Raw genomic sequence first — 25435 nt, 5'->3', positions numbered from 1 at the left:
TTCTTATTCTCTTTCTTATAAATCTTTTCTTCATCTTCTGGTGCTACCTATGCCCCACATATGCTCTTCTTCATACTATTCTTCCCCACATCTAAGGGAGGCATCTATTCATGTGAAATATACCAGAGGATAGGGATTGGTCCTGGCTTTAGCCTCCAGCACCAGACAGACTCTGTGGTTGCATCCAGGGCTTGGGCCTCAGACCTGTTCCCCTTTATTCATCCCTGCCTTGCTGAGCAGCAGTTTCCTCTGTCAGCCTAGTACTGCACTATTTACCATGTTGTTCTCTTTTGCCTGGCAAGAGTTGAGGCTCCTTGCCATCATTTTCCCTACAGTCTTAGGTGTCTCTCCTCTGTGACCATTTTATCCTTTGCTCTCTCAAGGCCTTTACTGTACTTTATTTGACTTAGCTCTGTCTCACTAATCTGTAAGCTCTCAAGGGCAAGGCTATGTTTGATTCATCTCTGTATCCCCAGAGCTACACATAGATGGTACACAGTAAACATCTAACGAATGCTTATCAAATGAGTAAGTGAAGACCGGAGAATTTACAGCCCAGTATTGACTTGTTCAAACTTCTCAATCACTTGCTTACTATTTTCTTAGAGAAAAGTGGGAAGATTGGTCGGATTTATTTTTTTCTCAAAGACAATTTAAGGTAGGCTCTCTGTTCATTGGTCAATAGCACCTATTTATTCCGCAAGTATTTACTGAACATCTATTGTGTGTCTGGCACTGCTGTACATGCTAGGGATACACCTGTGAACAAAACAGCTGTGTAAAGCTAACATTTTGTATCCCTAGGGATTGACCTTGGTATGAAGGAGACTTGAGTTCTGGGAGCTGGGGAGGGCCACTAAGATTCCCATACCAGCTCCTTGAAAGATGTTCTACTTCATTTAAGGGAAAGAGGGGGTGGGGGCGGAAGCTGCCTGGGAAGTGATTTCAGCTCTGGTTCCCTAAGCTGACTTCCTGTCCCTTTCTTGTTGTAGGAGAAACGCCCCTGTCAGTAGGCCACACTCATGGCATGTGGCCAAGCTGCTAGAAGGATGCCCTGAAGTGGCTACCACCATGCATGTCCCTTCTGAAGCCTTTAGTTTGTCCTGGCATTCTGGTTGCAACACAAGGTGAGTCTGGAACCCTCCTGTCAACATGGTCACTCCTTCTCCTCTGTTCTAGTCTCTGTTGGATGCTATAGAACCCAGAGTGCTATAACCAAAAATAGAGTGGGAGTCCAGAGTACCTAGATTCTAGTCCTAGTCTACTGCTTAGTCTCTGTGACTTTGGGCCAGTCTCATTCTCTCTGGAAAATGTTTCCTTGAAATAGTTACCTCACTTGGCTTGCAGGACACCACCTTCTCCTGCTTTTCATCCCATTTCACTGGCTGCTCCTTTGTGGTCTCTTTCTATGGTTTCTCCTCATCCCCGTGGTCTCTTAATATAGGAGGGGTCCCAGGGCTCAGTTCTGGTCCTTTTCTCTGTCTACACTGACTCACTGGCAATCTCATCCAGTGATCATTAGCTCTGTCACAGAGCCAAAGCCTTCAGAATGGGAGCTTCTTGAATAACAGGGTCTACTTGCAGTGAAGATCTCTCAGTGCAGGGAGTGTGATATTGTCTATTGTTGAAACAGCTGCCCAGAAGAGGCACACAACTTTTTCAGCAAGCTTTGCTGTCTTTTTCCTTCCACAGCAAGATCTTACCTCCAAGAAGGGATTTCTGTTGAGGCCCAGGGAAGCTAAGAGTTGAGTTTGTCCCCAGTGTGTGACTTTATTTGGCATTGGAAGCCAGGGGCTCAGGACAGAGGCAGAGGCAATTTTGTTCTGGAAGAATGCACAGAAACACATTTGAGCTTGGCTCCTGCTGGAGTTGAGGTGTAGTTGTTTTCAGCAAGAAGGGTGGTGGGATGGATAGCAGCTCCCTTTGCCAATAAGGAATCGATGGATTCCCATCCCAGAGGTAAAGTGAGTAGAGTGGCAAAGGGCCAGTGTAGGGAGCAAGAATTAGGGGAGACTGACCTGAGAGTCTCATGGGCTCCTGCCACTGCTCAGCTCTGGCTTTCTGAACTGTGGCTTTTCTGAGAGCAGCCTGCAACCTCTGGGTTTCTAGTCATAGGGAGTTACTCGCATGACTTGGCTCAGTTTGGCTTTGTGCGTTGGAAGTGGTACTTAAAATTCAAGATTGTTTCTAATCTTAGTCTCTTCCTTGGTCTCCCCAGTTTGGCTTTACCATAGGGGATGAGGGTGGCATGGGTGGGCAAGGACAATTCTAGAATCAATACTACTAGTAGAGAGGATTCTGATAACAATATCAATGGAAACAACAATCAAGAGAGCAGCACCTACCATGTTTTGAACATCTAGGTGCCTGAGCTGTAACAAGAGCTTTACTATTATTATCTGATTTCACCCACAAAGCAACCCTCTGATGCAGATATTACTATTATTCCCATTTAACAGATGGTACAGCAGAAGAGCTAAGACATTAGACTTACAGAGGCCTGGGTTCAAATTCCAGCTCTGCTTTTTCAGCAGCTTTGTGAAGTTGTCAGTTTACTTGACCTCTCAAAGCTTTAGTTTTCTCAGTTGTAAAGTGGAGATAATAATTTTTCCCCTTAGGTTTGAAATGAGATACTCTAAAGTGTCTGGCATATCGTAGGTCCTTGGTAAATGGTCAGCATTACTATTATCAAGAAAAGGATAGGGGACGCCTAAATTCCATCTCTATCTGAGTCATGACCTAGAACTGGGCAATCTTGAAAAAATTACCTCCTCAAAGTTACTTTCTTTGCAGTGCTTGCTTTACACCAGTATTTCTAAAAATTGTGGTCCCTGAACCAACAGCACCAGTATTACCCAGCAACTTGTTAGAAGTAAAAATTATCAGAATTCACACAGACATAAAACTCTGGGAATGAGGCCAGTAACCTGTGTTTTGACAAGTTCTCCAAGAGATTTCTGGTGCACATTCAAATTCAAAAACCATTGATTTACGAAATGGGCTGACTATAATTCAATCAGCCCTTTAAGGCCCCTCTCTAATGCTAATAGTCTGTGATTGTCTCTCCTGGCAGAGAGCCGCATGCTGACTCCCCTGGGGTCAGCAAGAGACCAGATGCAATTGTAGACTCGCTGATGGCAGATAAATAGAATATAGCCCCTAATGGAGTCCTCATACTTTTAGTCTTTGGGATCTCATCCCATCCTTCTTCCATATGCCATTTTGTCTCCCATTTTACCATGTCACTGTGGTGCCCCAGTGTCCATCTCTTTCCCTATTTCCCTTTCTTCCTTTTTTTGCCTTATCTTTCTCTAATTTGTGGTTATGGGTGACTCTGGATTGCCTTGCTTTCTCTCATGACAGAGCTGGCCACAGTGGGAAAGGGATCTGGTAACCTGGCTAACTAATCAGTGTGCCCTGTGTCTTGCAGTGACGTGTGTGTGCAGTGGTGTCCACTCTCTCGGCACTGCAGCACTGAGAAAAGCAGCTCCATTGGCAGCATGGAGAGCCTGGAGCAACCAGGCCAAGCCACCTATGAGGGTCACCTCTTGCCCAATGACCAGAACATGTACCCCAACCAGCGTGACTCAGCCTATAGCTCCTTCTCGGCCAGCTCAAATGCCTCTGACTGTGCCCTTTCCCTCAAGCCAGAGGAGCCAGCCTCTGCAGACTGTATCATGCAAGGCCCAGGGTCAACTAAAGCCCCTAATGGCAGGTCTAATATGGCTGAGACCTCAGGAAGTAGCCAGCGCACCAACGGTGGCCACCTGACTCTTAGCTCCCAGATGTTATCCTGCCCACAGGAGGTCCACCACTCAGGGCCTGCCAAGGCTTACAAGGGTCCACCACAACCTCCAGTAAGGCGAGACAGTCTTCAGGCCTCCAGATCCCAGCTCCTCAATAGAGAGAAGCGCAGGGCTTCTGAACCTGTGGATGTCTTACAACAAGAAAAACTGAGCTTAGAGAATACACTATCCCCAAGAAACCCTAACAGGTTTTGCTGCCTCAGCAGGCAAAACCAAGTGAGAAATGAAGGCCATCAGAACTGTGAGCTCAGCCAACATCTTGAATCCAGCCAACGGGGTTCTGAGCATCTATTGATGGAGGCCTCAGCCAAAGCTATTGGATTCCAAAAATCATATGACAAAGCCTCCAGCATAAATTCCAGCCCACTCAACAAGGCTTCAGCAGACCTAGCTAAGGCTTCTCCTTTTAGCAGCCCTTGGCACCTCACAGGACCCACAGGCCATCGTCATAGTGCTCCTGAACAGCTGCTGGCATCCCACTTGCAGCAAGTGAACCTTGATACTAAGGGTCACAAGGGGATGGATCTCCCAACTGGGCAGGATAGACATGAGTGGACTCTGTCCCCTTTACATAGCGGCTACACAGGGAAGAAAAGTCCATGTCCCCCTGTAGGAGGAACCCAGGACCAGCCCAGTAAAGAGAAAAAGACCAGGCCAGTAGATGATAGACCTTTGTGTTTGGGACACCAGAGCCCATGCAGATCCCCCCATGGAGAAGCTGATGGACACCCTCCAGAAAGAGTTTTCCAGGACCCTAACAGAGCAAGCAGAGCAGGCAGTGAACTGGCCAGCCAGCAGCCCTCTGCCTCCGGCTTGCTCGTTCAACAATCCAGGGACTGTTCTTCAACCACTAAAGTAGTTGACACCACAGAGACAACTGAAGAAGGGGACAATGAGCCCAAGGACTGTGGCCAGGTGGCTGGTAGGCGAAATGGAGGGACCCGGGGTCGCTCAATTCAAAACCGGCGGAAGAGTGAGCGTTTTGCTACCAACCTGCGTAATGAAATTCAGAGGAGGAAGGCCCAGCTCCAGAAAAGCAAGAGTCCCTTATCACAACTATGTGACAGTAAGGAGCCAGTGGGAGAGACTGAGGAGCCCCTAGAAAGTCCTCTACTTCCTGCCTCTAACTCATCTCTTCTACCTTCAAATAAAAAACCACCTAGCCCCAGAGACAAGCTCTTCAACAAGAGCATGATGCTTAGGGCTACATCTTCAGAGTGCCTCAGCCAAGCCCCTGAGAGCCATGAATCTAGGACAGGCTTGGAGGGAGAAATAAGCCCTGGCCAGAGGCCTAGACTGCCCTCTTTGGATTTAAACACCTGGTGGAACACATCTGACCCATCCTCCTCAGACTCTGAGAAAACAAATGTTCACCATGGAGTCCGTGGAGGACATTGGAGGTTGTCTCCAGAGCACTACCTGCAGCCACATGTGGCACTAGCCATGGAAAGCCCTTCTAACCCAGGAGATAACAAGGAATTGAAGGCTTCTACTGCTCAAGCTGGGAATGAAGCCATCCTCTTGCCCTTTGCAGACAGAAGAAAGTTCTTTGAAGAGAGTAGCAAATCTCTATCTACATCCCATCTGCCAGGTTTAATCACTCATAGTAACAAGACTTTTACCCAAAGACCAAAACCTGTAGACCAAAGCTTCCAGCCAATTAGCTCTAGCTATAGGGAATTGAGGAGCCATCCCATGGACGAATCATATCATGCCACAGATCAATCATATCATTCTATGTCACTCCTTCAGTCAGAAACTCCTACTTACTCAGAATGTTTTGCAAGCAAAGGTCTAGAACAATCCATGTGTTGTAAGCCACTGCACTGTGGTGATTTTGATTATCACAGGACCTGCACTTACTCCTGTAGTGTACAGGGAGCTGCAGTACATGACCCTTGCATTTATTGTTCTGGAGAAGTCTGCCCTGCTTTGAGAAAGAGAAATATGATGCCAAACTGCTACAATTGCCGATGCCACCACCACCAATGTATTCGGTGTTCACCTTGCTATCACAATCCCCAGCATAGTACCCTCGAAGACAGCACCTTGGCACCTGGCAATGCTTGGAAACCCAGGAAGCTGACAGTGCAGGTGAGGACTTGGTTCTTGGATGGGTGAGCTTCATTATTCTCTTTGTGAGGAGAAAATGAAGCAAATCTTTTGGTAGCATAACAATTATAATTCCTTAAAACTGTATAGTCCTGGCTCCACCAGATGGTAGTTTATTAATCTGAGGCAGGAAACTCAGCCACCAAAATTGCAGTTATCTTATCTTTAGAGTTAGAATAAAATAAATTTTGCTTTACAAAATGTACAGAACTGGGATTTGTAGCCTAACTGTATAATTGGTATCCAAGTGACCTTAAGCAAGTCATTTGGCCACCAAAATTTACTGTTATATGATTTTTAAAGGGAAACATGAATCTTTACTTCACAAAATGGTCAGTACTAAATAAAGTCTTATTATCTCAACTCTGAAGTAGAGGAAAATAATGGCTGCCTCATGGATCATTTGTGAAGATCAAATGAGATTGTGTATACAGAATGTCAGGCCCAGTACCTGATACAAAACAGCATGTATTCCCTTCCATTTCCTGCTTTAAAACTATTTGGAGCTCCACAATTTGCAAGTGGTCCCCTGGGCTTTGCTTTCAGAGACCTGACATCTCTGGTTTTCTAAAAAACAAATCCTTCCCCCTCTTCTGCAGTCTCTTTCTGTCAGAGACCCAGGTTTAGACTGGATATTGCTATACCCTGGTTATGACTTACCACCCTAACACAAGCCACTGCCATCCTCCAGGATATTTCTGGGAGGCTCTCCGATGTCCTTACCAGCTCACTGCCAGATGCCTTCCCCATGGCTTCCCTAGTGCCACCTTTTGGGTGGTGCACTTAAACCAGAAGTTAGTTCCTGTGTTAAACTGTTGCATAGACAGATACTCTGAATAATTTGGTATATGAAATTGTTCAACATATGTTCATTGAAACAAGGAATCTTAGGGGTGAAAGAAGCCTTACACAAATGAGTACATACTCTACTGTTCTTTTTATACACAGTTCTAAAACAGTTACTCTATGGAAAAATAATTCAATATTTTGGGAGGTGGCACAGGATTGACTGTGAAAGGGCATGAAGGAACTTTGTTGGGTGATGATGGTGTTCTATATCTTGATAAGAGTTGAGTTACACAGGTATATACATTCGTCAGAATTTAATGAACATACACCTAATATTTGTGCATTTCACTAGAGTGAATTTTGCCTTAAAATATTATAAACAAATATGGAACTTGAATGATATGTATGCTGAAGATTTTGAAGTCTGTTGGTGTTCTAACTTATTTTATAATTTTCAGCATACGAATGCTGCACATATTTTGTTGTTTATCCCTATGATTTTATGACTTTATGCTATTATAAATAGTATTGTTTTCTTAATGTCAAGTTAAAAATTCTTTGTTACTATTATATGGAAATACAATTTAATTTTATATATTGGCCTTGTATCCTGCAACCTTGCCAAACTCACTTATTGGTTCTAGTAGCTTTCTGATAGATTTTAAAAGGTTTTCTACATTGACAATCATGTCATCTGAAAATGGAAATAATTTTATATCTTTCTTTCCACTCGCTCTGTTTGCTTTTTCTAAGGTAGAGGAGGGCATTATTGCACTGTCTAGGACCTCCAATACAATATTTAATAGAAATGCTGAAAGCAGATATTGTTGCTCTGTTCCCAGTCTTTCACTATTAAGTCTGATGTTAGCTACCAGGTTGAGGAAGTTTCCTTTTATTCGTAGTTTGATGAGAGCTTTTATCAGGAGTGGATGCTTAATTTTTTTCAAATGCTTTTTCTGTATCTATTGAGATGATCACATATTTTTTTCTCTTTTAGTCTATTGTTATGGTGAATTACACTGATTGATTTTTTTGAAATAAGAATCAACCTACCATTGTTGTGACCACTTTGTCATGATATATTATCCTTTTTGTATGTTACTAGATTTGATTTGCTCATAGTTTGTTATGGATTTTTGTATCTGTGTTTATCAAGGATTTTAGTCTGTAGTTTTCTTGTCATGTCCTTGTGTGGTTTTTATATCCAGGTGCTACCCTTACCAAATGAGCTGGGAGGTATTCTTTCCTAATCCATTCTCAGGAAGAGTTTGCATAGAATTGGTATTTCTTCTTTAAATCTTGTAATTAATCATTGAAGCCATCTGGACTTGAAGTTTTCTTTGTGGAAAGATTTTTAACTACAAATTCAATTTCAATTTCTTTACTATATATAGGGTCATTTCAGTTATCTCTTCTTCAGTGAGCTTTGGTAGTTAGCCTTTTAAGGGATTTGTCCATTTTATTTAAGTTTTCAAGTTTATGAGGATAAAGTCATTTGTAATTTACTTTGAAATGCATCAAGAATTTAAGATAGATTGGAGGATAGATAGAGGAGTGAATAGAGATATGTGATAAGGCAAATATAGTAAAATATTAATTGTATGATATAGGTAGTGAATATCTGGGTGTTAATTGTAAACTTGTTCAACTTTTCTGCATGCTTGAAAATATCCACAATAAAATGTTGAAAAAAAAAGAGGAGAGGAAATATAAAATCATGGTTTAAGGGCATTGATGCAGGAACCAGACAACCTAAGTTCAAATTCTCAAGCTCTCCCATTAAAAAAGAAAAAATAGGTGGTAATAATAGTACCTATTTCATAAGTTGGTTGTGAGAATTAAATGATATAATGTGTAAGGTACTTAGAACAGTGACTGCCAGATAGTAATCATCTTATAAGTGAGTTATTATCTCTTAAAATAAGGAGAGAGATTGGCTTAGCTTGAGAAACTGTTTGCTGAAAGGAGGACCTGCAAGTAGACAATAGAGAAAGGGGACTGAAGTTGGGGGTTGGAGGCAGAAGGATAAGGAAATGATGGCTGCAGAAATATCAGCCCAGGGCCAGTAACTTTGTAATGGAAGGAGGTGAAATTTGCAGGTTGCATCAACTGGCAGCAGCAATGCAGGTATGTCTATGCCTGTACCATGCCTCTCCTGAGGGAGGGACACATTGGGTTCCTAATGCCTGTTAAACTAGCTAAGCAGGTATGTATAGACAATAGGCTTTCAGACATGTGGATTGCCATCTAGGAGCCACTTCATGCCTATTCTTATCCCTGCCACCTGAACAACCCCCCTGCCCCATCCCCAGACATGAGGAAAACTTGCAGCATGGATTAGGATACCCCAGCTCATATGACTAAGGTAGTTGTCATGGTAGCTGTCTGAAGTAGGGCTGAGATCCTTCTCTTTATGGCTCCTGGAAAATTTTGGAGAACTAATTGACTCCTGTTTAGTGCTGTTAAGAGAACTAAAATCAGTACACATTTACATCCCTAATACTTAATGCCAGTTAGTTTTCCATATATTATCAGATTATTTCATTTAACAATTGTATGAGATAAGTTATAATAGGATCCCATTTTAGAGCTGAGGTAGCTGAGGTTCAGAAGGGTCATACATCTATCAAGTGGCAAAGCCAGGATTTGAACAACTATAACATTTGAGTGTCTACTGTGTACCAGGCATTGTTCTAGGTCTTTTACATGTATCAACTTGTGCTGTCCTCAAAGCAATCAAGAAATAGGTAATATTATTATCATGATCACACGATTAAGTAGCTGGGGAGAATGAGATAAGGAGAAATTGGGTGGTTTGCCTGAGGTCACATAGCTAGTGAAGGGCAAGTGTAGGATTTGAATCTATGTAGTCTAACTTCAGGACCAAGATACTAATTGTGCTATGTTGTCTCTCCATAAGCTGGTTGCAAAGCCCAGGCACTCTCCAGTATAGGAGGATGTCTTCTAGAAGTATACCTTCCATTGGAGCAGCAAGTTCCCATCAGAGTCAACCCCCATCAGCAATAAGTCATTGGGTAACTGCCTCTTTGGTTCAAAGGGTGCAGACAATTTACAGTAACCTAAGTGGCTCATGGGGAAAAACTAGTAATGTGATACTGGGGATCTGAGAATAAGGTTGGGAGTTGGGACAGGACTTTGTTTGGTTTGGCCACTGCTATTTACCGAGCACTTCCCATAGGGCTAGACAGGGCATGGACAGGAAATCCTGGCTCCCACTGTGGCTGAACAAGTAATATGTCTTTGAGGCCAGAGACATCTCACAGGGCATCAAGGCAGAGTCTGAAGTCTAACAAGTAGTTAGAGCTGCTCTAACATGACAGGTACATGTAGGGACTGCCCTAATCTCATAACCTCATCCTTTTCATGGTTACTCACATCCAGAGCCTCCTATGTGCTGAGCACTGTGCTAGGCATTCTCTATACATATCCCATTTTGTAACTCAGCAAAGCTAGATAGTATAGTCGTTATTTGCCAGATAGGAATCTGAGGTTCAGAGAGGTGACAAAACTTTCCTCAAATAACACAGCCATTAAGGATCTTAGCCAGTATGACTGACACCAGGTATTTTACCTCCAAAAGGGAATAAATTTTTTTCATTGAGGCAAAGGTAATAAAACTTAAATGAGACCAGTAATAGAAGTGGAGAAAAAGGAATTTGGAAGATCAGTGAGGTTTAGGGACAACTGTGCATACCTATTGGGCTAAGCTCTGAGTCACTAGATAGAGGGTACTGAATGCAAAATCAGGGAGAATGTCAAAGGCAAATTTGCATTAGGTTTGGAGCAAGAATAGGGGGTAGGGACATTTTTACAAATGGCACGCATGGCCTTGGCAAGAGGGAAAAGAGTTGCTTGGAGAAAGTCCTTTAGGAAACAATGCCCAGGGTGAAGAGTCTATTCCTATAATGTGGGGAAGATGGCACTCAGCACTGTGGTTCCCCAGAAATAAGCCCACCTGAGCCCCTGAGAAGAGGAAGGGCCCTTGCAGTACAGCAGTGTGCTGGCATGCGCAATCTCCATCTGCCTCACTCTGGAAGAGAGCTGCAACAGCAGGAGCTTTAGGCCTCAAAGGCCCTTCATGAGCCAGGGCTTCTAAGAAGATGCTTTGTATGTTGGAAGAGTCAAGAGGAAAGAGCAGGTTAACCAAGTAGAACAAACAAGAGCAAAGAACAAACATGCTAAACCGGTTTTTAACGTGGTTTGGGAGGGGAGTGGAGGAAAGGGAAACACGGAGTTTCTAGATGACACTGTTCAGGTCAACTGAATGCTCTCTTAGTCTCTGCATGCCCCCCAGCAGCTCAGCAGGCCTCCTGACAGAAAGGCAGCCCACCAAGTACATATTTCTGTAGCCAGCATGGGAGAGTAGAAAGAACAAGCTGGTGGCGAGGGGAGCGGCTAGGGGCAGGTTCCTGACCTCTTCACATTTTTGAGGCCATCTAGATACCCGGCTGCTCAGAGCTCCCTAACTTATCAGAATTTTGCTTTGCAGGAATTTCCTGGGGACAAATGGAAACCAATAACAGGAAAAAGGAAGACCAGCCAGTCAGAGAGGTAAGTGACCATTCAGGGAGTTAAGTTGAGATGGTACCTGTGAGGCTTCTATGAAAATTGGTAAGGTCTCCTGTTTGCTCAATTTTCTTTGAGGAACCTAGTCTGGTGTCTATACCAAGGGTTTGATGCCACAGATGTCATCCAGCCTGCCCGTAGGCAGCTGGGCTACAGACACAACTGATCGCTAAGACATTTTGAAAGTAGTAGTCAGGCAGTGTTGTGGGATGATGTGCCAATCATCTCAGAGGCCTGAGGCAGGCCTTCCCAGGCCCAAAGACATGTGGTACCAGACCTTGCTGAAACATAGATAATAAGTCATAAATTATAACTGCCTTTCCAGTAGTGATTGGGCAGTTGGAGGGGATGGAGAGGAGGTAAGATTGCCCAACTACTGCTGTGCCTTTGCTTCGGAGTTGCTGAAGGTACTCGTTTCTTGGGTTCTGCCACCTTTACTTTTTATAGGGCTTGTTGAGAACTTAAGGTCCTCTCATTAAAAGTCCAAGGGCAGATCATGCTAACAATAGGTTAAAATTCCTGAAAGAAGGCAGGGACATTTTTACAAATGGGATATATGGCTTCGGCTAGAGGGAAAATAGTTGCTTGGGCAAAGCCCTTAAGGAAAAAAAATGTCCAGAATGGAGAGTCTGCTCCTGTAATGTGGGAAATGTGGCACCCAGTATGTTCCCCAGAGATTAGCCCACCTACCATAGGTGACCATAAGGAGTGACAGTTACCTTCTCTGGGTTGCTCTACATCAGCCTGGCTGGAGATTGTGAAATTCCTTGATATACTCCTTTTTTAATTTTTATTTTTCAATTACAGTTGACATTCAATATTATTTTATATTAGTTTCAGGTATACAGCACAGTGCTTAGACATTCATATAATTTACAGAATGATCCCCCCGATTAGTCTAGTACTCACTTGGCACTAAAGGTGGTTACTATAATAATATTGACTCTGTTCCCTATGCTATACTTCACATCTCCAACTATTTCATGACTACCAATTTCACTTCTTAATCCCTTCCCCTTTTTCACCCAACTCCCCATCCCCCCAGTTGTCCCAACTCCTAAATCAACAGTTTGTTCTCTGTATCTATGAGACTGTTTTCCTTTTGTTTGTTCATTCATTTTGTTCTTTCGATTCCACATATAAGTGAAATCACATGGTATTTATCTTTCTCTGGCTTATTTCACTTAGAATAATACCCTCTGTATCCATCCATTTTGTTGCAAATGGTAAGGTTTCATTCTTTTTTATGGCTGAGTAATATTTCATTGTATAAATGTACCATGTCTTCTTTAACCAATTGTCTATTGATGGGCACTTAGGTTACTTCTATATCTTGGCTATTGTAAAAAGTACTACAGTGAACATAGGGGTGCATATATCTTTTCAAATTAGTATTTTGGATACTCAGAAATGTAATTGCTGGGTCATAAGGTAGTTCTATTTTTAATTTTTGAAGAAACTCCAAACTGTTTTCCATAGTGGCTGTAACATTTGCAATCCTGCCAACAGTGCATGAGGGTTCCCTTTTCTCCACATCCTCACCAACACTTGTTGTTTGTTGATTTATTGATGATTGCCATTCTGATAGATATGAGTTGTCCTTGATATACTCTTTTCAGTCAGTTCTTCTTCAGGCCAAATTATACAAGAGGCCTCTAAATTATATTGATTCTTTAATTCAAACTCCAGGAATGAAGGAGGGACAGGGAAGAAGACTCTTAGCTGTACCTTTGCAGGGGCACCTAGGGAGGAGATGCCAAGGGAGAGGACTAGAATCTGAGTGTCCTGACCTTTGAAGAGTCCAGGGCTCTTCCTTGAGGTCTACATTGTTCCTGTGATTTGCTGATGTAGTCAGGAATACTTTTGGCTTTCTTTTGATTCCAATGTCTGGAAAACCTATTAGTTTTCTGGTTGGCAATGGAAAAAGGAAGGAATCCAACATTTATTGATCATCTACTAAGTATCAATCACTGGGCAGGATCTTTTTACACCCATAATCTCATTTATTCTCCATAACAGTCATTTTTACTACCTATTTTATAGATGAAGTCTAGAGAGGTTATATAACTTACCAGAGGTCACACATCTAGTATAAGTGATGGAGCCAGGATTCAGTCCAGATTTATCTGGCCCCAAAGTTTATGCTTTTCCCATTATAATTGCTTCAATATAGATTCCTAAAGGAAACCCTTCAAATGGATCACTCAGCATCATGGCTCAGGAATCTAACCTGGATGGGGATACTATGGGATTCTATGGCTGGTCTTGATTGCTTACTATAAACTGGTTTGTACCATGTCCGTGGAGAAATTGTTTCAGTCTAGTAAGCCTGCTGAGTTTCCCACATTAGACTGAGACCTTTGAGAGAGGAGCCCACATCTTGGTCAGAGACTTACTCTCTGTGCCTAGCACAGAGCAGTTGCTCAAGGATATTTGTCATTTGCTTGCCAAATGAAGAAACAGAGCCTCCACCACTGAATGGGTGAAATAACACAAAAATAATAATGCTAACTAACATTTCTTGAGAGTGTTGTATTCTAGGCACCATTCAAAGCACTTTACACTTATTTATCACCATAACCTTAAAAGATAGGTACTATTAATCTCCCCATTTGTCCAGGAGAAGAAACTGAAGCACATACAGATAAATTAATTTGCCTAAAGTCCCAAAGTTAGTAAGTTGACCAGATCCAGGCAGTCTAACTTAAGAGACACCCCACAGTAAGTCCTCACTTAACATTATCAATAGATTCTTGGAAACTGCAAATGTGAGCAAAATGACATGTAAGGAAACCAATTTTACTGTAGGCTAATTGATATAAACAAGAGTTAAGTTCCTACAGCATATTTCTGGTAACAAAACCATCACTGAATTTCTAAATAAAGATCCAAAACACTTCTAATATTAAACATTGAAATAAATGTCAGCTATATGTACATTTAAGAAAGATGAATAAAAACAAGTAAGATAAATTTTTCCAGCCCACTATTCCAGGTCAGGGTCGTGGATGGCCAGATCCCCTCCTGGCAGCTCAGGTGCAAGGAGGGAATCCAACCTGGACAGGACACTCTTCTACCATAGGCACACACACACCCTCAGACTGGGACAATGTAGATATGCCAATTCATCTCACGTGCACATCTTTGGGATGTGAGAAGAAACCAGAGTCTCTGGAGAAAAACTCATGCAGTCATGGGGTGAATATGAAAACTTCACACAGTGCTCTGGCTTGGAATTATTTTTTTTTCCTCATCAGTGTCTTAACAAGATGCCATTGGACAAAGTGATATTATTCAAGGACCTGCTGTACTACCTTACAGTGCTTCTACAAAAATGATTCCCTTACTAATCAGCCAGGGAAGTAAGAAGATTTTATTCAAAACCTAGTGTATATACTGCCTCTTTCTAGGCAAGCACGGAATTATTAGAGAGTATCAGGAAACATAATGCCTGCCAACCCACAGCTTGAGCAAGAAAGGCTAACCCACACACAGTTAAGTAGAAGTAGTAATAAATTACCATTTGCAAAATAACCTACATGCCATAAGCTAAGTTACAGATATGTTTTATCTTCTCCAAAACTCTGTCAGGCAGGTATTTTTATAATTAGAGTGATGGTTCTCAAACTTGAGTGTGCATTAGAAACATGTGAAAGTCTCGTTAGACCATAGATCCCACCCCCAGAGAGTATGATTCAGTAAATGTGCAGTGGAGCTCTACATGTGTGTTTCTAACAAGCTCCCCAGGTAATACTGATGCAGCTGGTCCTGGGATCACATTTTGACGACCATTGACTCAGATAATACATATGAGGTTCAGAAAAACTAAGTAATTTACTCAAGGTCTCACAGCTACTAAAAGGACAAACCAAGATTTAAATCCAGCTTTTGCTTACTCTGGCAAGTTGCTATAAGTTGAAAAGTGTTAAATACATGATTTAAACAAGAAACTTCTGGCATGTGGCAAGGGCCCAATACACAATCAGTATTATTATGCCTTATTTAAGTTCATTGGAGGGTAAGAAAACTGTAGGTTGGAACTTACCCTTTCCTCTGGGAAGAAAGGCCCAGAGGACGAAACAGGGTGTGTTGGAGGAATAAGCCCTGCATGTTAAGGATTCTGGCCTTGGAGTCAGTTGGCTTGAATTCAAATCTAGATTCTTCTATACTCCAGCTGTGTTAACTTGGCAAGTCAGCCCCTTGACTCTCTCCTTCTATCCCTGCCCAGTTTCCTTACTTGTAAAGTGGGGTAAAAGTCATGTGATTGTTGTAAAGATTAAATGAATTAATATATGTAAAGCATTTAGAACACAACCTGGCACCGTAAATCCTCATTAAATGTTAGTTGATAATGAGGAGGAGAAGGAGGAAGAGGAAAGAGAAGAGCAGCAACAGTAACAGTAGAGAAAGGCAAATAGCAAAGTATTGGGCAAGGATAGGTAGGCCTTGAAATCTATATAAGACCACAAACATGAAAGCAATTGAAGATTATCAGTTGGGTAAGTGATATGGTAAATGTAGCCCTTTGGTAACTTGGCAGCATTTGTAGCCTAAATGGGTTAAAGAGAAACCAATTATGGGCAGTGATCCAGGCATGAAAGAGAGCAGCCCTGGATTGGGAAGATGGGGGTGCAATAGGAATGAAGTAGAAGGGATAGATAAATGTGTTATATTTGGGGGAAAATGTTTATTTATTATGAAAACAATACTACAGGAAATTAGAAACAAAAGAAAAAGTACCTTTATTCCTACTACCCTAACACCCTGATTTTCATTTCCTTGCCGGCTTTTATCTATAAGTATAGAGATTTTTTGGGGGGAGAGAGGCAAGGTTATAATAACTATGTAGATTTGATTTTGTGTGTCCTGCTCCTTTTTTTTCCCTCACTAAGCAATACTTGGTAAATAATTTTTCATGTAGCTATACAAACTTCCTCAGTAGTTATAAATTTTAATGACTACATAATATTTTACTAGCTTAATGTGCTCTATTTTGCTTAATCATTCCCAAATTATTGGGTAATTAGATTGTTTCTAATTTCTTGCTATAAAGTAATGATGCAAAAAAATTTTGTAGCTATACATGTTTTCTTATTTTGAACTATCTCATTAAAACTATCTCATTGAACTATCTCATTATCTAGAGTTGGGATTACTAGTTGAAAGAATATGAACATTCTTATTGTTCTGGATAGATTTCACCAAACTGCTTTCCTAGGAGGTGTTTTTCACTACTATTAGCAATTTATGAGAATATCAGTTTGCCCAAAATCTTGCGATCATGGAAAATTTTCTTTTTCTAATGCAATAGTTGTAAATGGTATCTATTATACTTTTAATTTGCTTTAATTATTCTAGTTGGAATTTTTTATGTGTTTACTTAATATTTGCATTGCTTCTCATGTGTTCTGTTCAGATTATTTGATCATAAATATGTGACACCTTTTGAGGGAAAAGTAGAAAGAACTTGGTGATTGGAATTTGGGAAAGAAAGGAGATCAGTCAAAAATAAATCTGATGCCCAGTGACTTGGAGAAAGTTATTGACATAGCTAGGGCAGGTGAGAAGGGGAGCTGGTTTGGTGGAGATAATAAGTTTGAGTTGGGATGTGTTGAATTTAAAGTTAGTGAGGGAGACAAGTGGCTTCTTTGGAGGAAGCTTGTTGACCACCCAGCAAGGGGCTAGGGTGAGGACGAAGAACAAGCAAAGGAAACTGAAGGGGCAAGCAACTAGAGTGGTAGAGGAAGTATGCCAGTACACTAACACAGAGGATAAGGAGAAGACCACTACTGGCTTTGACGGTTTAGAATCATAAGTGACCTTCAAGAAAGTAAGCTTAGCAAAATGGCAGGCATAGAAAGTAGATGGCATGATTATCTGTAAGGGAGATGCATGGAGAAGAAATGCACACAGCTTTACACATCATAAATTCACCTGTTTTAAGTGTATAATTCAATGAATTTTGGTAAATTCACAATGTGGTACAATCATCACCACAATCCAATTTTTAGACATGTTCATCTCCCAAAATTCCTTGTGTCAATTTGCAGTCATTCCTCATTCCCATCCTCAATTTCAAGCAACCACAAATTTACTTTCTGTCTCTATGGATTTGCCTATTTTGTATATTTCATATAAATAGAATCATACAATATGTGGGCTTTTAGGTCTGCCTTCTTTTACTAAGCATGCTTTAGCAGTTCATCGTGTTGCAGCATGTATCAGTATTACATTCTTTCTTCTTGCCAAATAATATTCCACTGTAAAGATATGCCACATTTTATTTATCCATTCATCCATTAGCAGACATTTGGGTTGTTTCTACTTTCTAGCTATTGTGAATAATGCTGCTATGACCATTCAGGTACAAGTTTCTGTGTGGACATATGCTTTCTGTTCTCTTAGGAATATACTTAGTAGTGGAATTTCTGGACCATATGATAATTCTATTAACTTATTGAGGAACTGCTTAACTGTTTTCCTAAGCGGCTGTACCATTTTACATTTCTACCAGCAATGTAGGAGTGTTTCAGTGTTTTCTTTCATTAATTTTAATACATTAATTATGTGTTAGTATTACTGTGTGATTTGAAAAAAAACTATTTTAAAAGAAAAATTTTTAAAAAGACGTTTTAATATTAAAAATGTTTTAAAAGAAGTTGGCTAGGAAAAGGAAGGAGAAAATTAGGTGGTAGTTAAATGGGGCAATAAGATTTAAGTTAGTGGTTCTCAAAATGAGACCCTAGGACCAGCAACCTCAGTATCGCCTGATAACTGGTTTAAAATGCAAATTCCTGGGCCCCTCTCAGACCTACTGAATCTGAAACTGGGAAGTAGCCCAGCAATCTGTGTTTTAACATGTCTTCTAGGTAATTCTGATTTGAAAAGCTAAATATGAGAACCACTGGCTTAAATCAAGGGTTGGTTAGGATTTGGGTTTAAGTTTAAGAACAGAAAGGAGAGGTCAACGGAAAGGGAAGGAGTACTGATACTGAAGATGGAGGAGGGAGATCACAGTATATGATCTCAAGGAAGATGAGAAGGCCTAGGAAAGGTCAATGGCAGAGATGACATTTAAGAGGAGAAATCCTGATGGAGTTTCCACTCCTCCCCACCCCTCACATACACATTTTAACATTTCTTATGTCATTTCTGTCACAACAGGAACGATGAGTGTAGGTGGGAAAATCAAGTGTATATTCTTGAGCCACTCTCTTTGCCTGGAAGCCTGCAACGAATTTTAATTCCATGTAGTTACGCTCTTGGTCGTCTTCCTCCACTGTTATTTAGTTTGCATGCAGAGAATGCAAACACATTTTAATATTAGCAAGAGGGAAAAAATTAATGAGTAGATATGCTGGAAGAAAAAGCCACATGAGTATAATGTATTTAAAAGCCAAAAGAAAGTATTTTCTGGATTATCTCTTTTGGTTTTCTGTACCTATGATTGCCTCCTGTGATCCTTTCCATTTTCTACTTTGCCCAGAACTTTAGAATGTATAAGATATTTTATGTACATGACCATAGTTAATCCTCACAACAACCCTTGTGTAGTTAAGTCTTATTGTTCCCATTTGACTGAGAATGGAGCTGAGACTCAGGAAAAGTGTTATACTATTATTAACGGCAACAACAAAAAGTATAATAACTAACATTTATTAAGTGTTTGTTATGTGTCAGGTACTATATTATAAGCATTTCACATGAATTATTTCATTTATTATTTATCATGATCTCATGAGATAGTTACCATTTATGGACCCATTTTTACAAATGAAGAAACTTACTCACAGATTAAAATTACTTATCCCAGATCAAACAAACATCTGACGCCAGAGCACATTACTTCTGAGATTATATAGTAAGCATATGACAAAACTAGACTACTACTCAGGTTTTTCAATTCTCAGCCTAGGGCTGGCTCTCTTTCTCCTCTTCGTCTAACAGTGTTACTTACCAGACAAGCTTGATCTCACTGTTAACTAGAATTTGGTTTGCTAGAATTCTCCATCAACCAGCACTTCTGCTTATCTAAATCTGTGAGATCTTTGACATTTCTGAGGAGGTCCATCACCAGACCTTTGTGAGTGTGTCTCCAAATTTGTCATCACCACTACAACATAGTATGTACCACCACCAATAAACATTTTATCTGGCTCAGAAACATAACTTTCTTAAGACTTTTCCATTTCTCTTAATTTCCATCACCAGTACTAGTTTGCAGATAGTTTGCATTTTGGTGCCATTATTCCCAAAGAAGCACATTTTCCCTCTACTGTGGTTACTTCACATGTATACCTCGACAACAAATAGAGACCCATCAAACCACATTGAGATGGAAGTGCCAAGAAATTGACTAGCCCCCCTCCTTTGCTGGGTGACTTGCCCTACAAACCTGTATTGTGATGCCTTGCAAATAAAATCCATACCCTTTGCACAATAAGCATTTACTACATTTCATCAAACTTTAGGGTTACTCTCAAAGGGTTAAAACCTCAAATGTTTAATACATGCATGTCAAAGAACTACTCTATACTAATAATTCATTCATAATTAAGCACCCAGAATGCCTTTTAAACTTTCTGAGATAGAATCATATTCTTTATAACTTTGGTATTAAATCTATTTCATTGTATTCTGGGTCTTTGAAATTCAGTACATTGTCTGGTACACATGAGGATTCAAATAGATAAAATTTGCTCTCTTTCCCTCAGGCCTGTCCATTGTTTAACTATGGTAGGACACCAAATTTTCTTAAATAGCATCAGGATTCCCAAAGCTTTTTAGAACTCCAGTATGCCTATTGTTTTTATTTTGTAAATCTTTATCCTGCTTGTCACATGGGTGGTATATATATATAGTTAATTAAAATGCATTTTGTTTTGAGAAGTTTTTTAATGGCTTTATACCTCTTAAGACACCCTAGTAAGTTGAGAACCTGGTAAACAATGACTGATTAGAGCAATGACTCTCAAAGTATGATCCCAGACCTGCAGGACTGTCATTATCTGGGAAAATATTACTAGTAAAAATTCCCCTACTCTGTCTCAGACCTACTAAATCAGGAATTCTGGGGGTAGGACCCACAACCTATGTTTTATTTATTTATTTGTTTGCTTATTTTATTATGGTGACATTGATTAAGAAAATCCAGTAAGTTCCAACTGTACAATTCAACAGTAAGTCATATATATGTTGCATGTGTATTCACCACCCATAGTTAGATTTCTATCACCACATATTTGACCCCTTTTACTCCCATCTACCTTCTCCCTCCTCCCCTACCCTCTGGTAACCACTAGTCTATTGTCCATGTCCATGAGTCTCTGTTTGTTTGTTGCTTTTAGATTTCTATCCCACATATAAGTGTTATCATGTGGTTTTCACCATTTCTGTCTGACTTATTTCGCTTAGCATGATTATCTCGAGGTCCATCTATGTTGTTACAAATGTCAGTATTTCATCTCTTCTTATGGCTGAGTAATATGCCATTGTATATATGTACCACATCTTCTTTATCCAATCATCTATCATAAGACACTTCAGTAACTTCCATGTCCTGACCACCATGAATAATGCTGCACTGAACATCGGTGTGCATATATCTTTTCGGATAAATTTTTCAAGTCTTTGGGTAAATACCTAGTAGAGGGATTGCTGGATCATATGGTAGATCAATTCTTAGTTTTTGAGAAACCTCCATACTATTTTCCATATTAGCAACCTGTTTTAATAAGTCCTCCAAGTGATTCTAATGCATACTCAAGTTTCAAAACACTGGATATTAGAGAATAAGGCCTTAATAATCTTGGCCAGCCTGATCCTCAGCTAAATTGTTATTGAGGGCATCAAATCTTCCTGGCCCCTTGGTAACGTGTTATGTACTCCTAAAATGTCTTTTATTAAAACTCTTGAGAAGGTTATGAGACCACTGGAGAGCCAGCATATTGTGCTGGAAAAAGCATGGTCATTGGAGTCCTGTGGATCTTAGTTGTAACTTCTCCTGGCTACTTACTCTCATTGTATTCCCTCAGTTATTTAACCTTTCTGAGCCTCATTTCTATATTGAAGAAGAAAATGCTCATACCAGAAGATTGCCTCAAGGGTTTAATGAGATCAAGTCTGTTAAGTGTGCAGCCCTGTGCCCAACACATGACGGAATCTCAGTAAACAGGAGTGATCATTACCATCCCTTATCACCATGAGTATGACACTATGTAGGGTCCAGAGGACTAATGGGAAGACCTTTTTGGAAATTCCACATTGGGGTCATTGGAAAGAGAGAGCTAAGCTTCACCAAGGACATCGCCAATAAAGCAGGGACTTGTCTGATTTCTTCAAAGAACATTTTGCACCAGCCTCCTAGGGGCTGTAAAAGCCTCTGGGTGAGTCCTGCTACTTGCATTTGTTTTTGCCAGACTAATTATTCCTTACTTCAAGTTCTGTGGATTAGAGGCAAAGAAGGGTGGTGACAGCAAGCTCTCTGAGCCCTTTTCCCCTCCCTGCATAGCCTCCTTGTGTTTCACGTCCTGGATCTTGCAAATATTTCCTTTAGCAATAACCTGGGAGTGGCTGTTTCTCTTGGAGTAGTCTTATCTTTTGGCTGTTGAGGAAAGGGAAAGGGGAGAGGGGCTGGACCTGTGTACTGTTGCTGCTGAGATCCTGGAATGCCAAGCTATTGTGGGGAGTTTAAAAATAAAATTTCCAAACAAGAAAACTTCAAAAGGGCTGAGGAGGAAGTAGGAGGAGATTTTTTAGTCTCCGCAAATATTGGTTTTCATTTTCAAGTACTATTAGGAAGAGAGAGAGAGAGAGAGAGAGAGAGAGAGAGAGATTTTAACAAAAGGGGAAAATCTATTTATCAGAAGATAAGGCAACCTGTGCCAAGAGGAAAAGAGAAGAACAGCCCAGGACTTGGCAGACAATTTGCTTTTGTTTTTGAGATGTAGTCTCCTTGCTGGTGTAACAAAGCCCTTTCTCATACTTAGCCTTCATGCTCCCTCCCCTTTCTTCAGCAAGGAGTTAAAGTCTTCATGGATACCTAGGGATGAATGTAGTGCAAGTACTTTTTACCCCACCCCAGGAGTTCTTGCTTTAATGGGATTGTCCTATGGAGCCAAATAAAGTAAGTTTCAGTCTGGACACTACTGCTTCTTACGAGTTGGGAAAATGATTTATCCTTTCTAAACCTCAGGATCCTCGTATTCAAACTGGCAATGATAGTACCGAATTTAAGGGGCTGGTGTGAAGATTAATAGAAATGAACACACAAAAGTGCCTAAAACAGTGCATAACACAGAGTAAGAAGTAAGAGACTGTAGTTCTTTTCCCTTAATAAAGCTCCTTGCCCTCCACTCCAGGGAAGAATTCTTACTTGGTCCCAAAGTGGAATTGTAGATTTTTGTGCATGTAGAAGCCTTGAGCCCTTTGAAAATAGGACCTCTAGAAGCCAAAACCCTCAGCTTGAGCCTAATACACATCGATGGAAGCCTCCTATTCACCAATTTGCTTCAGCTGTTAGTACTAGTAAAGCAGTTTTGCTTTCCATTTGATCTGGGCACCTTGCTCAGTGTATATTCAATGAGAGCTTGGAATGACTTATATACACATTGGCCTGGCTTATCTTGAGGGCAGTCCTTCCCTTTTCTGGAGTCCTGTCTACTTCTGCTCCACTGATATAAGTTACTCTGCAAGGCTCAGGCTGGCCCCATGCAAGTTGTGTATGTGGGAGGACAGTGCTTTTAAAATCAGAATTGACATAGAGAATAGCAACTTCCAGGGTGCCTTGCTAGAGCCCAGTACCTCCAGATAGGGCCACAGTGCCATGAATCGGTATACCAAATGTCCCTAGAAGGGCATCCTCTTTTCTTCCAACTATTCTAGAGTTGGCTACCTAGTGGTAAATTCTGTAAGGCTGACATAAGTGATTAGTACCTAAACAAGACAACTTAGAATATCTAGTCCTTTTGATCTTCTCACTGTTCTTAAGCCTGAGCTTATCTTTTATTATCTCTCCCTTTTTAAAAGATGAGAAGGCTGAGTAAATGACCTCAGGGTTGAAATCCTTGGTTAGCTATGGCTTCTTTACTGGGCAGCCATGTGGCTGAGCTGGGACTCAAGATCTCCTGGTCTCTTGGCTATTGAGCAGAGGAAGGTTCAGTCCAACTCCCTTGATGGGAACAAGGAATAAGACCAAAGCATACAGAAGTAAATGTTGTACACTGCACAACTTGCACAACGATAAGTAGTGGCCCTGAGTAAGGGACTCCACTCTAACAATAAACAGTCCTGTTATTTATTAATCATCTTCCATATACCCACATCATTGCTAGATCCTTTTTGTATAGTTAATCCTCACAGTAGCTGTATACGACAGATATTTTACTGAAACGGGTAAATTAAATACTTTTGCTCAAGACTGTACAGCTTTTGGATGAAGGAGCCAGATTTTAAAATTTTACTGGAATTTACAAGTCTCTCTGACACTGTGTTCTTTCCGCTGTGCTCTATTGATTTTCCTGTGCCCTGGCCAGAGAAAAGGAATAAGTGGTAAATTTGATGACTGTCATGGAGCAGGGTTATTCTCACCACAGCTGCAGGATGTTGGCCCAGCTGAGGCCTTTGGAGATGTTGCTGTCACTGCCTGCATTTCATGAGATTAAGATTGGAGATGAAGAATGGGGAAGGGGGAAAGAGACAGAGATAGAAGCTAGGAATGTGTGAGGTGATGGGTGGAAGACAAGGTGTATAGACTGGAAAGCAAGCTAACTGGAACCAATAATTGCCCCCAAACCACAACACTCACATCATTTTCAGCCTGGCCCTTTGTTTCGATAGTGTATGGTTCCTGAACCACTTGTATTAGAATCCCTTGGGACAATTGCTAAAAATGCAGATTCCTGGACTCCACCAAAGAGGTACTAAATCCCAATTTCTGGGGGTGAGCCCCATGAATTTGTATTTTAAACAACCTCTCCAGGTAATTGCAATTAGGAGCCACTTTGATTAAGAACGACTGTCTCAGACCAGTGGTTTCCAATTTTTTGGATCATGTACCCCTCTCAGAAAGAATTTTTTAAGTTTATACCTTCAATATATGCTGGTAGTTTATTAATAAATTCCTTATATGTACTAATGTCCTAATATTTATGTTTTTAAATGCAAAAAAAATGAGTGTTTTTTGCACTACTATTCTTAGATGAGAATGGTCTCTAGTTTTCCTTTATGCATCTTCTCGTTAAATTTTGGTTACTGATGTTGTGCAGAATTCTTTTCTTCTCCCTCTATTCTCTAGATTTCAGAGTCTAGAAAGCGTAAATAGCATTTGAGCTGTCTGTTCCTTGAAGGTTAGAATTAACACAAGACCATGTGAGTGTGCTCTTTACTTTGGTCAAATTCATCAATATACTTTTCTGTGGTAACTAGTGGGTTGAGATAGCCTCTTCTAATTTTGTGCATTTAGGATTTTTTTTTATTAGATTAGCAAGTGGTTTATCTGTCTTACTGCTTTATATTTTCTTTTGAAGAACCAGCTTTTAGCTTTAATTATTAGTTCTATCATTTGTTTTCTAGTGTATTGATTTGTACCATTAGTTTTCTTTCTGCTTTGCTTAGGTCTATTTTTGTGGCTCTTTTCTTTGGAGCTCAATTTTTTTTGTTGTTGAATACGTAATTCAATTTGTTCTTATATATTAATATATTTTAGACTACAATTTTTCCTTCTACTCTGCTTTAATCAACCACATCCTTTAGCTTTTGATATATTAATTGTTATTTTCTATGTATTCTACAATTCCAAATTAGATCTCCTCTTTAGCATAAAGGGTATTTTTTCCCTTTTATTTTCTATATGCTAGAAGTTTTGGGGTTTTTTTTAATATTAATTTTAAGTGTTGTATTATTAGATAGTGTACTCTATACCACTTCCACTTTTTGGCTTAATATATAGTCAATGTAAAAAACACTCAATGGGCCCTTAAAAAGAAAGTACAGTCTGTTTTCAGTGTATGAATAAATTTAGATTTTTCCATTATCTTAGTTTTTGACTGTCAAATCTGTCATCAGCTGAAATAGTCTCATATTTTGTTTCTGCTTTTTTCTACCTTTGCATTTCTTATATTTTGCTTTAGAAATTTTAAAAT

At 40.3% G+C, this 25435-nt stretch overlaps 1 protein-coding gene across 2 annotated transcripts in view; it reads left to right on the top strand.

Moving 5' to 3' along the window:
• Nucleotides 1–25435, top strand: part of SHROOM4 (shroom family member 4) — a 226763-nt gene that overhangs the window by 184685 nt on the left and 16643 nt on the right. For both annotated transcript variants that reach the window (XM_039874874.1, XM_039874875.1), the window contains 3 exons: nt 993–1127; nt 3431–5900; nt 11218–11279. In XM_039874874.1, coding sequence (XP_039730808.1) covers nt 993–1127; nt 3431–5900; nt 11218–11279 — 2667 coding nt within the window. The remainder of the gene's footprint in view (nt 1–992; nt 1128–3430; nt 5901–11217; nt 11280–25435) is intronic.

This window comes from Pteropus medius, unplaced genomic scaffold (assembly GCF_902729225.1).
Source record: "Pteropus medius unplaced genomic scaffold, Ma_sr-lr_union100, whole genome shotgun sequence".
Lineage (NCBI taxonomy): Eukaryota > Metazoa > Chordata > Mammalia > Chiroptera > Pteropodidae > Pteropus > Pteropus medius.
Note: the sequence above shows the minus strand (reverse complement) of the source record. Positions and strands in the feature narration are given on the sequence as shown.